The sequence below is a fragment of the Lipotes vexillifer genome, unplaced genomic scaffold (assembly GCF_000442215.2).
Source record: "Lipotes vexillifer unplaced genomic scaffold, Lipotes_vexillifer_v1.1 scaffold137, whole genome shotgun sequence".
Taxonomy (NCBI): domain Eukaryota; kingdom Metazoa; phylum Chordata; class Mammalia; order Artiodactyla; family Lipotidae; genus Lipotes; species Lipotes vexillifer.
In genome coordinates, this window is record NW_006775780.1 from 717024 (window position 1) to 734566 (window position 17543).

Consider the following 17543-nt stretch of genomic DNA (forward strand, 5'->3'; position numbering starts at 1 on the left):
CGATCTGGGCCAGGCTCAACTAATCTTGGCTGGGCTTACTCACACATGTATAGTTAGAGTTTTGGCCAGGGCTGGCCCGTTTATGATGGCCTTATCTGTGATAGCTGAGATGACTGGGTCTCTCTTCATGCTCTCATCCTCCAGCCAGTTGGCCCAAGCTTTTCACATGGCAGTCAAAGGTTCTACAAATACAACAGCAAAAGTCTCTTGAGGCCTAGGGTTGGAACTGCCGAAATCACTTCTGCCATATTCTTTTGGCCAAAGTAAGTCATGAGGCCTGCCAGCATTGAAGGAGTAGGAAAAAGAATTTCTCCTTTTAATAGGCAGAACTGCAAAGTATTGTGGCCATTTTTGCAACTTACCACAGCTTAGCTGCATCAAAATCAACTTGGAAGAGCATGGGAGATGCAGAGGGGAGAGAGAAGATAAAAGGATAAAGCCAATTTCTGAAAGGCTGTTGCTGCAGCTCTTCCCATGTCTAGCTTCTCATCCTTCAAGTCTTACTGCCTCAGAGAGGGCTTTCTTGATCAACTCTACTTTTTTTTTTTTTGCGGTACGCAGGCCTCTCACTGTTGTGGCCTCTCCCGTTGCAGAGCACAGGCTCTGGATGCTCAGGCTCAGTGGCCATGGCTCATGGGCCTAGCCGCTCCGCGGCATACGGGATCTTCCCGGACCGGGGCACGAACCCATGTCCCCTGCATCGGCAGGCAGACTCTCAACCACTGTGCCCCCAGGGAAGCCCAACTCTACTTTTTTATCACTTATCCTATCATGCTGTGTTTATTTTTCTCTAGCCCCTCTCACTCCTTGTACTATACTGATCTTGACTTGTTTGCTGTCTCCCACAATAGAATGTAAATTCTTATCTATCTTACTCATTACTGTGTGTCTTGTACTCAGTTTAGTACCTTGTACATATTAGGTACTTAGTAAATATTTACTGAATAAATGAGTAAATGAGTGAATGAATGAATGACAGCATCCTAAGAATTAAACATTTTCCCCAGCCTAAGAACCACCACTTGAATCAGTATGCTAATGTTTTAGTCCACCAAAGAAAATTAGTAGTGTAAGGCTCTTTATAAATATAAGTGATGCCCAGTACTGCCCAGCAAATTAAACATCAGAATACCTGGAAATGACTAGCTTGCCTTTTTTCCCCCTCCTCATTGTTTGATTGAATTAATTTCTCTTATGAGTTGTCACCACAGGCAACATTTTCACCTTCCCCTCCCCACTACCAAATTCTTAATTATTGAAAAGTATTGTATATGCAATTCATGATTACATTGTCTTGAATTTGTACACATATATTTTAATGTCATTTGCATTTCTAAATATATACAGGCTCAGAATTAATTGGATTAGGAAAGCTGGGTGTTTTGGTGCATATTATTAAAGTGGATAAGGCATAATTAAATTAAACCTAGTGGAAGAATAATATCAAATATGTAAAGGCAACAGCTTTGTCCACCCTGCCACCTATTAAAAAGAACAGAGCTAATACTATCCCCTTTAAGAGTGACTTACAGAACCTGTGATAAAAGAAGTTTCACAAATGTTTTTAGAACAATACATTTTCTTGGCATTTCATTCTAAAGGAAATGTTACAAACTGATTAAACTAGGGACTTTCTTAGAACCAACAAAAAAATCATGTCCATTTTTTAAAAAAAAAAAGAGATGTGCATTCAAATAATGAAACTTCACTTAGCGTAACGCCTGAGACATATTATATTTCATCCTATCTAAGACACCATCAATTATAAGATACATTATGTTCTACTGAGAAAGAGAAAACACTCCCAATATAAATTATATGATGCCATTGATAGTAAGAAATGTCCTGATTAAAATGGGAGACGAGTCGGGGGCTGTAGATCTCAGAATCAGTAAAATATGATGGTGGGTGCTCAGTAAATATTTGAATAATAGATGGATGGATGGATCGTGTCTTTGTCTGTTTGAGCTGTTATAACAAAAATACCACAGACTGGGTGGCTTATAAACAATGAAAGTTTATTTCTCACTGTTTTGGAGGCTGGAAGTCTGACATCAGGGTACCAGCATGGTTGGGTGAGGGCCCTCTTGCAATGCAGGCTTCTCCTTGTATCCTCACATAACAGAAGGGGCAGGCTAGCTCTCTGGGGCCTCTTTCAAGGGCACTAATCCCATTCATGAGGGCTCTGCCAGTCACCTCTTAAAGACCCCACTTCCTAATGCCATTACCTTGGGCATTAGGTTTTCAACATATGAATTTGGGGGGAACACAAATATGCAGACCATAGCAGATGGATAGATGAATGGATGGATGGATGGATGGATGGATGGATGGATACTTGACTCTTTGAGAGCAAGAACTCAGGTTTGCTCATGCATAGCCATCAAAGTAGCTTGCATGGTTCTTTCACATAGTGTTTAATAAATGTTTATGCAATTGAAACAATAGCATTAAAGGCAGGTTAACATAAAGATAAAGAAAAGAGAGCTGAGATGCCAAGTAAGCCAGGAAAGAGGAAGGGGAAATGAGAGAGAGCCTCAATTCCTTTGGTCTTTACAAGATCATTATACTGAAGGATGGGGAAAACTCCAGGATTCTTATTTGCTTCTAGGGAATAGACGATTCTCTTTTAACAGTTCAAATCTAGAGTCCCAGGATGTAACTTTTTCCCCAGAGCTTTCTATTGCCAAATATTTGAGCCCAAATTCTGAAACTGGACTTTGAAAATGATTTCATAGAATCATAATACTAGAGCTGGAAGGGACCATAAAAATTAAAATCCAGTCCCCTTGTTTTAGAGATTGACAAATTTATCTTTTCATTCACTCACTTATTCTTTCATTCCAGAAATATTTTCTGAGTGCCTAACATACAGTAGACACTGTGCTAAGATACAGAGAATTCAACACTGGGGGAGACAAAAAATTAAGCAGACAGGTCAATGGATGCATGCCATGATACGGAAGGACAGGGTGCCCAAAAGCACAGAGGAAGAGAACATGAATGAAGAAACCAAAGCCTGGAGCAAATTTGTACTATGACTTGCACAAATTATAGTTACTGACAGATATATTCGGGTCTTGGCTCAGTAGAGATATCCATAAGAAATACGATTATTTCTTATACTGATGTGTTCTGATAAATGTGATTGGTAAATCATACGTTTAGTCATAACTTTGATTTATTTACCAATATGTAATTGGTAAATCATACATTGCTACAATTTTCTCCTATCCAGTTGGCACCTACGTTATTCCAGACATTTTAGACAGCATTTGTTTCAAGACTGCTTCATGCTCATAAATCTCCAATGGCTTCTATTTTTTACCAAATAAAATGAAAGTCCTTAGCCTGGTATTCAAGACTGTTTGTAATATGGCCCCATCACATTTTTGCTAGTCCTAGCTTTTGGATGTTCCACTTCAGGTGTACCAAAGTAACTACTATTTCCTGGACACACCTTGGACACTCCCATCTCCATTGTTTGTTCATGTCATTCCCTCAGCCTATGATGCCTTCTGCACAGTGAATACTTTATCTTTTGTATGACCTTTATCATTTAAGCCCTCCTTCTTTAAACCATGAAGGCAGAGTGCCAAGGACATGGGAATTGGATTCAGGCTGCTGGCAGGTTGCCAGTACCAACTGCATGAATCTGAGTGTCACTAAATAGGTGCAGATATTAACAATACCTTCCTTACAGTGCTGTTGTGAAGACTGAGTAAGAAAAATCTTGTAAAACACTTAACATAATGCTGCATACAATTTCTATTATTCTAAACCCATCTAATTCTTTTCAGTGTTCCTTTTATCTCACCTATCACTTATTGTCTTACTGCTATTTACATCTACTCCTTTTTCTCAACAGTATTGTTAGGGAGCAAATGTATGGATAGGGTTTTTTGCTCATCTATCAATCTCCTATAATACCTGCCATACTACCATATGTATTGGCAGGTTTCAACCAAGTTCTTGAAAGGATAAGTGAAGAATAGAAGAGGTGGTTGGATGAATGGATGCATGATGTGATGAGGTCGAGGATGGTAGCGTTTGCACTTACTTTATGTCCACAAGGCAGACCGACTTTAGTAACAAGTGTGTGGTTCTCAAATAAGTTGGCAATATTTCTAGAGCAAATTTACATGTAAAAGAACTACCTGCATTTCTTCCTTAAACATTCTCTTCTCTTTGGGAAGGAGTGGATCCTTGCACATCAATCTAGTCAAGGCTTTTTAAAGAGAGAAGAGTTGTGTCCTAATAAGACACTTTGGAGAGCGTGTCTTCATTTCTCATTCATGGGGCTTATTTCTTTTATTTCTCCATGTGGTCTCTGAGGAGAACTGATGGAAGGTCACGATGAGGCCTAAGGAATGAGGCAGCAAGAGACAGGTCAGCTCCCATGCGTTCCAGACTGAGCATTTCATTTAACATTACGACCCAGAGAGAATCAGAGGCTTTGCTGGCCCCCTTCAGTTTGATTTAGAAAGAATTGGTCTGAAGTTCACCTCTGCAGAAAGGCCTGGGCTCAGCAGGCAGCCAGCTGTGTCTAGTCTTACTCCCTCTGCCTCATAAACATTAGGATGCTGTATATCCAATTCTGCCAATTACACAAACTGTCTCATGCAATAAGTACATACTGACAACATACAAGTGTACTTTTTTAAAATAATGGAGTATTTAGTTCTGCAGCTGGGATTTATCTGTCCTCCACAAAGCCACATGCCTATCATGCCTCTCCAAATGTGAGAAACAAGCCCTAACATTCTAAATTTATACATATGAAATATATATATTTATCTCCCAGTCTTCAGGTCTGTGATTGAAATAGCACTTGGAGTAGTGCTTTGAACAAAGTGGGCATTTCATAGATAGTTTTTAATGCATGTTGAATGAAATAAAATTTAGTTCGAAAGCTATTTTGTATGATATGTTCATTACTGTCAATAATGTTGTTCCTTTTCTCTCCAGAAAGCATTATACTACTTCTTAAAGGCAGCAAAAGCTGGGAGTGCAAATGCCATGGCATTTATAGGAAAGGTACAAGCTTCATCTTGACCGATATTTTTCATTTCTTAAAACCTAATAGTACCAGCTAATTGAACCCAGTGTAGGGTGACAGGGCTGCACACCTCTTTCGTGGAAGCAGCTAAGCGGGGCATTCGGCTACAAACTGAGAGTAGCATTCTTGAGGTGACAGTTTGGGAAGACGCCCCATACAATAGTGGTCTTTAGCCAGGGCACCAAAAGCCGTCTTGAAAGTGAATGTGGCCCAGGGCTCCTGGCTGAGTGTAGCTCAGAGCCCCTCTGTTGAGCACTTGGCAGGTAACAGGAGGTCTGGGCTACTTGTACATCAAAGATTGGGACAGACCTCCACCCATCGAGGTACCTCCTTCCTCCATCCCTGGAATGAGAACCAGCTCCAGACTGACCGAAACCCAGCTCCTCCCTGACTGATGGGAGGAGCTGTTGTGGAGTGTCCCTCTGGAGAGGCATCTTCTTCTCTCCTTTGAAGTCCACTCACACCCCTGTGTGCTGTCCTTGGCTCCCCGCAGCCAGTCTGCATCAGTAACCATGGGGACAAGTGCCCTGCTTCCAGAGGGCTACATACAGTAAATTTAGATGCAAGGAAACATGAAAAAACACAGATAGGATCCTTTTTTTTTGCCCTTGGGCAAGGGCACTCCAGAAGGTATGTAATAGATTGTATCCTTAGTTTTTCCATTTATAAAAATTGAGGTGAAATTCAAATAACATAAAATTAACCATTTTAAAGTGTACACTTCAGTGGCCTTTACTACACTCACAATGTGCAACCATCGCCTCTATGTAGTTCTCAAAGATTTTCATCCCCTCAAATTCCTTAGTTTTTACATCTTTTCATTTATTTTATTTTATTTTTTTGTAGATGTATTTAGAAGGGAATGTTGCAGCACCACAAAATAATGCTACCGCTTTCAAATACTTTTCTATGGCAGCTAATAAGGTATGTATTCAGCCCATTTCTGTAAAAAACACTTGCCTTTTATTACATGCAGACTGGTGCTGAAGAGTTAAGTCCAAAGCCCCATGCCAGACTAATGGGCCTGGGAGGAGTTTAGGGTCCTGGGGAAGAAAAATATCATTGACAATAAAATATGGGGTGGGGGTAGGCAGAGACGCGTCTCGCCTTCTTGGTAAATGGAAAATGGCAGTGCCTTGTGCTGTCCTAGCTGGAGGCCAGACAGAAGCTCAGCTCTCCCCTCCACCATGCAGTAGATGAGGCCATCTAGCTCAGGAAACAGGAAACAAAAATGAGGACCGAGGAAGGGAAAACTCAGCCAGTAACTGCAGTGAGTACAAAGACAACCAAGAAGTGCCCAGTTTTTTCTCCCTTGATCTTACCCAAAGGCTCTGGCTCAGGCAGAAGGTTGTCGGGCAGCCAGGACAATATGATTGAGAGCGTGGCGCTGGAGACAGAATTCCTGGTTTGAATGCCAGTCCTTCAATTTACTAGCTGTGTGACCATGGACAAGTTATTTAACTTCTCTGTGCCTCAATTTTCCTATCTATAAAATGAGAACATAGGAAAATTTGCCTCATATTGTTGTTGTCAGGATTTAATGAGTTAATAGTTATATGCTTCATATTGTAAAGTACCTAAAGCAGTGCCTGGCACATAGTAAGTGTTGTGTGTCAGCTATTATCTTTCGAAGTCTGGGGCCAGTAAGGTAGAATGAAGTTCATAGCATATCCGAGGCAGAATGGATTGGATCTGTGAGGAAATATAGAAATTGTGTAGTGTGGCTCCTGCCACTGAAGTTCTTGCCTTGGTTCCTAAGATCAGTGAGGCTGGTATCTGTCAGGTGAAATTTATCAGACTCCCCTAAACCACTGTAGTACATAAAGAACGTCCTCATGGCAACACTCACCAACCTAACGTTGGAGAACAGCCTTGATAAACTTTCTAATCCTGCACAGTAGGAAGCATTTTGTTGTCTTCCACTGTCTTACAGCAACACAGGCAGTAGAGATGTGCTCAAATGGAGAATGTTTTCAACTGTTCTCAGTTTTTAAAAGCCCACATGCTGCTTCAGGAGCCTATTTATAAATGACTAGCACCTCGGAGCTGCTGCTATTGTGGTTTAAATTACTGAGAAGGCTGGTCTTAGGCTGCGCTCCTCTCCCTTGTAATTTATATGAAATTGTTGCTCAGCAAGACAGTCATCCAGAGTACCATTAGATTAGGATGACAAGGAGAGCAGACTGAAAAAGAGGTGGTATAATGTAACAGAGGAGATCTCATGTGACTGGGCAGATAATGCTGATTTGTCAGCGCAAAGGAATAATGCCAGGGAGCTGAGTGTGTAAATTAACCCAGCTCCCCCAAGCTATTCAAGGGCTGTGTAACCAGTAGTGATCTGAGCTACTCGTGTTCTAAACCTGAGCTACCTTCCTTTATGGTCATTATTATGAATGGCATCAGGTGGACATAGCCATGTAATCCTTTACCATCTCCTGGACAGTTTATTAGATTCCTCACTTGGGATCACTATCAAAGTAAAGATTTTCTGCCTCCCGCTCTTGCACACCCATACTCTCCTTTTACAACTATTTTTTAAACTGTTGCTTTTTAAATTTGTTTTTAAGTCATATCAGTACCAGGATGCAAAGCTATATACTCTATGACTTCTTGTGTCTTACTCAGAAACATGAACAGTTATCCTCTGTGATGTTGGGCCCAAGTTGGACCATATTCTTCTGATTTCCTCTCTCACACCTCTGAACACATCAGGCCCATCCCCATCTTCACACTTCTGTCATTCCCCCCTTCCCAGAATCCCCCATTCTGAATACCCATCCCCCAGAGCAGAGCTCGATCCTCTCTCCCTCCACAAAGCCACCCCTACTCCCTTGGCACACATCTTTTCCCTCTTCTGAACTTGCCCTGTGTTCAGTCTGTGTACTGCTAGACACTTTACTGCTTCTGCCCTGTGCCTTCTCTCCTACTGTCTGAAGGCCATGTCTCTTCACCTAGAGGAGGCCAACGGTCTTAGTGCCTTGTAGGGGTTCATCAAATATTTGCCAAATATGACCATCTGGTCCCTAATTTCATGTCAGTTAACCTGAGCAAGAGCATTGAGCCCTAAGGCAGAAGTTATGTATGGGATGGTGGGGAGGGTTGCCTGCACATGTTTTGTTTGGCTCAGAAAGAGTTTTAAAAATTAGGAAATTTCATATCAAAATCTGCATGTCCAGCTTTTCTTGGAAAATGAGAAGAGCTGTCCACATGAGGCGGCCTTTCCACATGATGACAGCTGGCTGCAGCAGAGAGCCGGGGAGGTGCTGCTGCCTTTGGACAGGGCAGGTGCTCTCTGGTTCGCCTCAGTCTCCACCACTCCCCCATCACCGGGCTTAATGTACTTCTTACATTACTTGCATGGCTCTGGAGGTATCTGAGTTGGCCACTCCTGAGCTGAACATCCTAAACAGGTACTCTGGGCCTTAAACAGTTGGTGAGTCATCCAATGAGACCCTGGTTTCCTAAGGATTCTCTTAAAGAAAGAAATGTGTCCCTAGTATTCTAACCTTTCTCCTCCTTCTCCCTTCCTCTTTCCTTCCTCTCATTTCCCTTCCCTCCCATTTTTTCTCATCATCTAAATGAAGATAGTTAAAAGGAGACAGACTCACTAGACTTTACCACATGGATCACACCAGGCCTTACTATTCCCGGAGCAGTCTATCCTAAAACTCCTGGAACCACAGGTAGTAGTCAGGGGAGAAGAGAGAAGAGGATAGTAGACATATACCAGTTGTTTTAAATACAGGTGGACCGTCCTCAAGAATTCTTACAATAGCTGGCCCTTTGACATGCATAGGCTCAAAGTCTGGAGTCTTGAAATAGTTGTTGAACTATGCCTTCTCTAGTTATGTGCTATTCCTGTATCACCGAGGAATATTCTGGTTGCATCAGCAATAATTACATTTCAATTATTAAATTATTAAAACGAATTACAAATAAATACATTTAAGTGGTAAAGAGAAATTTGGAGAGTTTTCTATCAGAACTTAAGTCCCTGAGGAAATACTATAAACCTTACAAGCAGTAACAGTGCTTTACCATCCATAACAGCTAGATTGAAATTCATAGAGTCTCCAAATGTTATTTGGCCATTTATGTCAACCTCCTTTGACCAAAGCAGGTAACAAGTGTCTAGATAGACTTCTCCCTTCTGAAAAACTCCTACACATCCTTTAAGACCCAGCTCAAATTTCAACACCTCCGACAACTCAATCTGCCCAGTCCCTAGTCTCACCTACCGTCACCTAGCCTCCCTCTTCTAGGTGCCCACAACACTCTTTATCTGTTTCTACTATAGGACTTACCACATTTGACATGATTAAGAGGTCCTACCTAGTGGCTCAGAGCCCAGGAGTCTATAAGGCAGGGATCATGGTTTATTGATCTTTTGACTTGCATCTCCTACCTCTGCCCAATGCCTGTTACGGAGTCACACACAAAGCAAGCACTAAATAAATGCTGAATGAAAGACTGGAGGAAAGATTTGACTTTCATCTCCCTCTTTCCTAGTCAGAGGTGGGTTATGAACGTGTGAAAGGAGAAACTAGAGAGGGTCAGAATAACACCAACTGCCTGATTCACCTGCCTTAGTTCATCTCCTACCGGCTGCGTTTCAAATATTGTGAATAATTTTGCAATACTTTTCCGTATGGTGAATTCTTCTGGGACTTTACTTGGATTTTTAAACCTGTTCCAGGGCAATGCCATTGGTCTTCATGGGCTCGGTCTTCTTTACTTTTATGGGAAAGGAGTTCCTGTGGTAAGTTAAATAATTTTCTTATCTTTTTCAACATTTCTAGCAATTTATTAGGGTGAAATTCATGATCACTGATTAATCTAAACGAATTAGTCTCTATTACGTGGTTTGCCAAGGTATCATATCTGGTAATAGAGAATAAAATAATTCAGTGAAATATTTGCCAAAGAGACATAGAACAAGCTTGTGACAAGAATAACAGCCCTAATTATATCTTATATTAACAGATTCTAAGTAACCTTAGAAATCATCTAAGCCGTGAGGATTTTTTTTCATAGAGAAATTTATCTTCTGACTTTAACTTCTGTCTTTTGAGTGACCTTCCCCCAATATCTAACAAAACCTACTGTCAATGTAGGAAAAGACATAATTTACAATGAAAATAAGATAATTATTTCTTAATAGAATCTAATATAATAATGAAATAAAATGTATAATTCTTCTGATACTACTTTAATTAGCCTAAATCACATAGGGCACTAACTATGCTCTTAAAAAAAGTGGAAGGCAATTGTTACCATGGAGTTATGCATGTACCTTTGAGTAACAAAGTGTAATTATCTTGCAGAATTATGCAGAAGCACTTAAATACTTTCAGAAAGCTGCAGAAAAGGGATGGCCAAACGCACAGTTTCAGTTAGGCTTCATGTACTACTGTAAGTGCTACACATATGGCTGCTTTACTTAGAATGATAAATGCAAAATCTGCTCCTTTTTTAAGACAAATCAAAGGATTGGTGTAAGTGGTTTAGATAGAACATTCAGGCAGCAATTTGAGGAGGAATTTGAGGAAGACAGGAGGAAAAGGACATTTGGGGGAGAAGGCAATGAGGTGCAATCAGAAAGCTCACCTTTGAAAATTTTAAGTTTGAAGTGCCTTGCGACACCCAGCGCACAACCCAGAAACAAGTATTAAACTCACAAGAAAGGTAAAACTTGGAGAGAAAGATTTGGGGAGACATCAACATACAGGCATTAGTAAGAGTAACTGAGGTTGCAGAGGGAAAGGAGACAGAGTGTGAGAGGAAGGAGAGTGGGCCATGGTGAGAAATCTGGTGATCCTTGGTGCCATATTGAAAAGATGGGCAGAGAATGAGTGGTCACAAGAAGACTGAAAAAGCATGGTCATTTGATTTGGAATTGTAGTATTATCTGGCCCAAGATAGGTGGTGCTCCTTATTTTGGTTCAGATAATACTATAATTCCAAATCAAATAACACAGTCCAATGGCATCAGCTCAATGGTTGCAATATATGCCATTGTTTAATCTATAGTCCTCATTGATCTTTGATCAAGATAAAAAATGATGTAACTATCCTTATTAAATTGATTAATACTTTGCATCACAATTATGGCTAGGACTAATACTGTAGCACTATTCCCATAAAAATGATTCCATAAAAACATCCGAGTTTCAGATCAAAGTGAAGCGTTAATTCTCAAGTGGTACTAAGGGTTAATTAAGAGTCTTATTCCAAAACAGTGGTTCATATACATTTTGGTTCTTATACATACCTTTGTGAATCTGATGAAATATAAACCTTCCCCTTCAGATATGTGTGTAAGGACACATGTACACACCCCCCTCAAAAAAATGTTGATACATTTCAGAAACTTACATTCCCTGAAGCCTATCCATGAATTCCAGGTAAAGAATCCCTTCTCTGAATATTTTCTCAGCTTCAGAAAGATTTGAGAATAATCACAATAGTTTGGTCTTAAAATAACCAAAAGTTGTCCAGGGGCAATGATTCAATGCTCTATTCCTAGTGGGTTTTCTTTTATTTTTGAGAAATTTATTTTCTCCAAATTGGCTCGTGTCTATTAGAAGAATATCTAAGATGTATACAGCATTGTTTGATTTTCAGAGCACTGGCATATGATGCCATATGACTTACCTTGGGGCTTTTGCATAATATACATCAGTTGAATTACATTTTAAACTCATGCGATCTTCTCAACAATTCTAGAAGTTTTCAACCTCATTAATGGATAGGAACCTCAAATACAGAGATATCCATGATGAGTTGGCTAGTCAGCATGAGATTGAAAAAGAGACTCAGAATGCTTGCTCTGGTACCAGTCCCTTTTCTTTGGGCTATGTTGCCAACCAATATTTTAAATAAATAAATAGGAACAACAATAATAAAATAGTTATTATTTGCTGAGCAGTTCTAAACGTTGAGCTAAAAATTGCTAAAAAACCATGAATTTCAAACCAGAATTTTAAATGTGGATTTACACTGAATGATGATCTTTAACAAACAACGTGAACATATTCTTCATCATCTGGTGATTGTCCTAACACTGAGTATTGCTACTCCATTTTAGTGTTCAAGCTTGCATTCATGCCTGCCATTGTGAAAGCCAAATAATTCCATGGCATCCCACAGCAAGAGAGGTTTCTGGCAGTTCAAATATAAAAATGTAATGAGAGATCTGTGTTCACAGGGCACATAGTGGTTTGAGAAATCTGCTCAATAAATACTTGTTGTTGATTGAATACTTAGTTTCGAAAATAATATTTAACTTTTCTTCCAGAATACCAATTTAGCAGGAAATATTATCATAAGTATAAAGAAATCGTTTCCACTCCCAGAAATAAATGGATTAAATTCCCATTTAATGCAGATTTTAATTCCCTAAAAACACTAACCTTCATGCTAATCTTTAGCAATTAATGAAAATTGGCATGTAAGAATTTCTTGCTGGAAGAATTTTGATAAATTATGAGACTAACCTGAGCTATCAAACAAATCCTTGGAGTTTTAAATTTCATTTTGTACGGCATATTTCTGCGAGTAAACCTTTTTTCACATTAGAAACAGTGAAGCCAAAATGCTGAAAATTATGGAGGCTGACATGAAGCCTCATCATATTAATATTAAATTCAACATCAGTGATTTATTGTCACAAACAACATTATCTGTCGTGTTAAACAAATGCTGTTAACTTATACTATGTTTTTATTTGATTTGTGTGTCCATTTTGATTTTTAAATATTTATTGTTGAATAAGGCCTGCAAGTGTGAACAACTTATTTCTAAATTTAGGTTTATATGTTTGAATAATATTATAATAAAATTTTAAATCAAAAAAAAAAAGCATGGTCAGAGGAATGGGGTGAGGAGGAAGTGACCTTAAGTAGGACAAGGGATAGAACTTTCAAGAAAGAGTAAATGAATGAGCACCCCCTTTGAAATTCAGTGAAAGGCCTAGTTCTCACTTTTCAAAAAAAAAAAAAAAGTAAGAAAGGGCCAAGTATCTGTGGGACTTGTCGATAAGGAGGATTTTGTGAGGTCATTGAACTGGTTGGGATGGAAGCCAGATACAGTGGGTTGAGGTGTAAATGGAAGGTGAGGAAGTAGATGAGGAAAAATATTCTTGGAAATGATGTGCCTTTAAATGGAGGAGAGAAGGGCGATAGTAGCATGAGGGGGACTGAGAATCAAGAGGGAGTTGTTTTTAAGATGGTGAGAGACCTGAGTATAATTTTTGGCAGAAAAAAGAGAGCCAGCCAGTGGAGGTGGTTAATGTGTCATGGGAGAGATAAGATAACTGATGAAGAGGTTCTGGGAATATTTAGGTAGCATTTCTGATCTAATCTGACCAGTGGCAAATCTGAAAGTATCTGATCAGGTCCAGGTAGGTGGGGGACTCATTAGCTTTGATGAAGAGGAGGGATTTCTCACCCTCAAAGACTGGAGAGATGGTGGAATAGATGGTACAGTTGTAAATCTGGGGAGAGAGGCAAGTGAGGAAAGATAACGTGAGGGTTCCCTCCATGAGCTCAGAGGTACAAAGTCATCTTCTGAGAGCGAAGGTAGAGTGGTTGGGGTAGGTGGTCTCAGAAAGCCATGAAGGTTTGTAATAATCTTTGTGGGGACTGAGAGAGAGAGAGTGGCCAAGACACGTGTCAGGAGATCTGAGCACATCTGAGTAACCCTGCTGAGTCCTTCCTGTCAGGTGGAGCAAGGGCAGCAGCAGACTGCATCATCAAGAAGACAGGTCTGGTGGCTTCCCTGGTGGTGCAGTGGTTGAGAGTCCGCTTGCCGATGCAGGGGACACAGGTTCGTGCCCCGGTCCGGGAAGATCACACATGCCGCGGAGCGGCTGGACCCGTGAGCCATGGCCACTGAGCCTGCGTGTCTGGAGCCTGTGCTCCACAACGGGAGAGGCCACAACAGTGAGAGGCCCACATACCACAAAAAAAAAAAAAAAAAAAAAAAAAAAAAGACAGGTCTGGCCAAGAGGTCAGCTGGCATTTTCCACAATAGCCCAGGTGGAGGGCCTGTTCTCTATGGTTTTGGGAGGTTGCCTAAGATAGCCTTGTTCTTCTAGTTTATTCCAAGTCCCAGGTCCAGGGTCTATCAGATTCTTCAAGCATCTAGAATAAGAGTAATAGTTATGGCTAATGTTTAAGTCTTTACATGTATTTACTCATTTAGCCCTCTCAACACATCTAGGGGGTAGCCCACCATTTCTAGATGAGCAAACTGAGCCACATCAAGGTCAAACATCTTACACAAGATCACACACTTGGTGGAGCTGGGACTCAAACCCAAGTTACCTGCCTCGAGAGCCTTTGCTCTTAGCAGCAACATGGCACTGCTTCTAAAGGCTAAGAAATGTTAGAGCTGGAAGGCAGTTTCAGAACCACCTAGTGAAGGCCCTTCCTTTTGCAAATGAAGTGCCTATGGGTGCCCAGGTCACAAAAGGAGTAATGGGAGAGCCAGGACAAGAATCCCAGCTGCTGGGAGTAGCTGATTCTCCATCCTAGCTCCAAATGCCTCTCCTTGCTCCAAGCAATGAGCTGAGTCTGAGCTGGGCCTCCTGGAGCTGGGATTTACCGGCTCCAAACTCCATAGTTATGGCTGGGAGGAGCTATACTGGTCTCCTGGTATGGAAGGATGACAGGGATGGTGACACACATCATGGAGGGCCTTCTGGTCCTCAGAGACTACCACTTGGTCTCCTTTTCATTAATTGCAGTTATACCATATTGAGGAGATGTTTTCATGAGACTAAACAGTCCATCTCCTTCAGTTTTCTGAATGGGTCGAGAACATACATTTCCATGTTCTTACTTATAATCTAACTCAACTATTTTTCCCCCAAATAGTAGGTCTAGGGTAGCTTGACTTTTGGTTGGCTTTTCTTATCCTATCTAAAATAGCAGGAATCACTATGAGCATTACCTCCATAGATTATAATGTAAAAAATAATGTAAATAAGGGGTGGCTCAAAATAATTTTAATTTTCAGCTGGCTCTGGAGTATGGAAGGATTATAAACTTGCCTTCAAATATTTTTACTTGGCATCTCAGAGTGGGCAGCCCCTCGCCATTTATTACCTGGCCAAGATGTACGCCACAGGAACAGGAGTGTTAAGATCATGCAGAACTGCTGTGGAGGTAAATCACGGGCTATTTCTAAAGCACTTTTCATTTATCACAGAGAGGAGGTGATACTGTCCTTAGATTGTTGGTGTCTTTGATTTTATAGATATTATCTTGTTTCTTCCAGCTGACAATGTGAACACTGACATTTGCCAGGGAGGAAAAGCAGTGATGTAACTCAGACTGGGAAAGGGAGGAAAAGAAACGATCCCTCCTGTCTTGCATCTGGCTTTTCATCAAGTTCAGAGCTCGCCTCAGAATTCAGTTATGGAGCTCTGTTTCAGCTTTCAATCAAATCTCCAGGGCAATTCGGCACTTCTAGTAGGATTGGGAGTTGCGACTTGGGGCATGAAAGGCTTGATTTAGCCTAGAAAACGTAGCCCACTTCTTCCCAGAAAGCCAGGTCCTTAGGTTTTTCTGATGATTTGGATGACAATTGAGAAAGTGAATTCTTTCAGCCTGGGATAGTGATGCAGTTTTCAAAAGAATGCTTTTAGGACCTTAATGTCCTTCATTGATTTATTAAACACTTCCCCTGCACCAATATAAATACCTTCATGTTGCAACCTGGCCCCTCTGAAATTCGTTTCAAAACCTGCCAGCTAATAATCTATCTTTAGATTTGCTCCTTTGCCAACTCCTAATGAATTATGTATGGTTAACCTCTTTTGGTTACATAAGGGCTATTCAACTAAGTTGCCGGTTGTCCCCACAGAGCTCCGCACACCTCCCTCATGGTTATGTCACCTACACCCTCAGGCACCGTCTTCCCTTCATTCTCTCTTGTCCACATCAGCTGCAGCCTTATAACGCACCCTTGCAGGGCAGCAGCGTCCAGAAAATCCCTTTTATTAAAAAACAGAAGTCGATACATTCTGTTGTCCTGCCAAATAGCCCCCAAGTCAGAAAAGTTCATTTACACATATTTAAAAGAAGCCTCAGGAAGTGTAAGCTCAAGACAAAAAAAAAAAAAAAAAAAAAAAAAGAAAATTATTCTGACGCTTGTTAAAAGGGTAAAGAAGACGTTATTTGAGACAATTGCAATAGGAGGGAGAGATGGGGCTCAACTCCAAGTACAAGGAGGAAGCCGGGGATTTGCTGCCGAGGAGCAGAGTGAGGGCTCAGTGGATGGAAAACTACTAGGAGACATCAAGGCAATCAAGACAAAAAAAAAAAAAAAAAAAATACACACCTGTAATCTTCATGCCTATGAAGGGTATTAACACCTCACCCTAAATAATTTTCAAAAGCCATGCTTTAGACCTAAAATCCCTGCCTGACCAGCCAGCAGGAACTGAAGACTGAGGTTATTTATCGTTTACCTGGAATGAAGTGTATTGGCTAACTAGTCTGCTTGATTTCTCTTTGTATACACAGCTTTATAAAGGTGTCTGTGAACTAGGCCACTGGGCTGAGAAATTCCTGACAGCATACTTGGCCTATAAGAATGGTGATATAGATTCTTCTCTTGTTCAATATGCACTGCTTGCAGAAATGGGTTATGAAGTAGCTCAAAGCAATTCAGCATTCATTTTGGAATCTAGTAAGATAAGTTAAAATTCTCTGCAATTCCCCAATCATACATATGCATATATGACTTTACTGTAGGGGTATTTTAAGCCTTCCTAATGGAATGTCTCCTTTTTTTTTTCTTTAGAAAAAGCTAAAATCCTTGAAAAAGAGAAGATGTATCCAATGGCACTCCTCCTGTGGAATCGAGCTGCCATTCAAGGTACAGAACTTAGATAAAAATGAGCACTACTTGGCCCCTGTCCACTATTATTCATCTGATTTGCTCCAGCTGAGTTCTTGGGCACATAGGCAGAAAGGTGCAGAATATGGAGCAGGTGGTATTTCAAACTGATGTTAGGGTCAGTCTTTGGTTAGAGGTCATTTCCAGGAACTTCTTTTGTTATTCTCAGGGTCTCCAGTTTAGCAAACCATAGGAATTTTTCTATGGCTCTGTCTCCATGGCACCAGAACGGTTGTTTGAAACATGGCAGTTTTACTCAAGAAATCAGTTTTCTTGGTCTGGCTTCAGTCGCTCATTTGCTGAGTTTTTCTAAACTTATCAGAGATATGACCTATGTTTCAATGAGTTTATATAGGTTAAATTACTTATGGCTCTAAGACTTGTTTGATTTTTCTTTTAGAATATCACATTGAGGATTACCACAAGCTTCAGATCTTTATTATAACCGTTAGCATGGTAGCATCAAGGGAAAAAAAGAAGAATTAATTAGCAAGATCCTCCCCCCTCCATAGGGAGCGCTGGTGGGAAAGCAGTGGCAGGTGGCATTTGCATCACTATGTCTCATTCCATTCTTTCC

At 40.6% G+C, this 17543-nt stretch overlaps 1 protein-coding gene across 1 annotated transcript in view; it reads left to right on the forward strand.

Moving 5' to 3' along the window:
- Positions 1–17543, forward strand: part of SEL1L2 (SEL1L2 adaptor subunit of SYVN1 ubiquitin ligase) — a 113794-nt gene that overhangs the window by 84576 nt on the left and 11675 nt on the right. Inside the window, exons 11-16 of the mRNA XM_007450193.1 lie at positions 4969–5037; positions 5906–5983; positions 9756–9818; positions 10384–10471; positions 15080–15228; positions 16871–16945. Coding sequence (XP_007450255.1) covers positions 4969–5037; positions 5906–5983; positions 9756–9818; positions 10384–10471; positions 15080–15228; positions 16871–16945 — 522 coding nt within the window. The remainder of the gene's footprint in view (positions 1–4968; positions 5038–5905; positions 5984–9755; positions 9819–10383; positions 10472–15079; positions 15229–16870; positions 16946–17543) is intronic.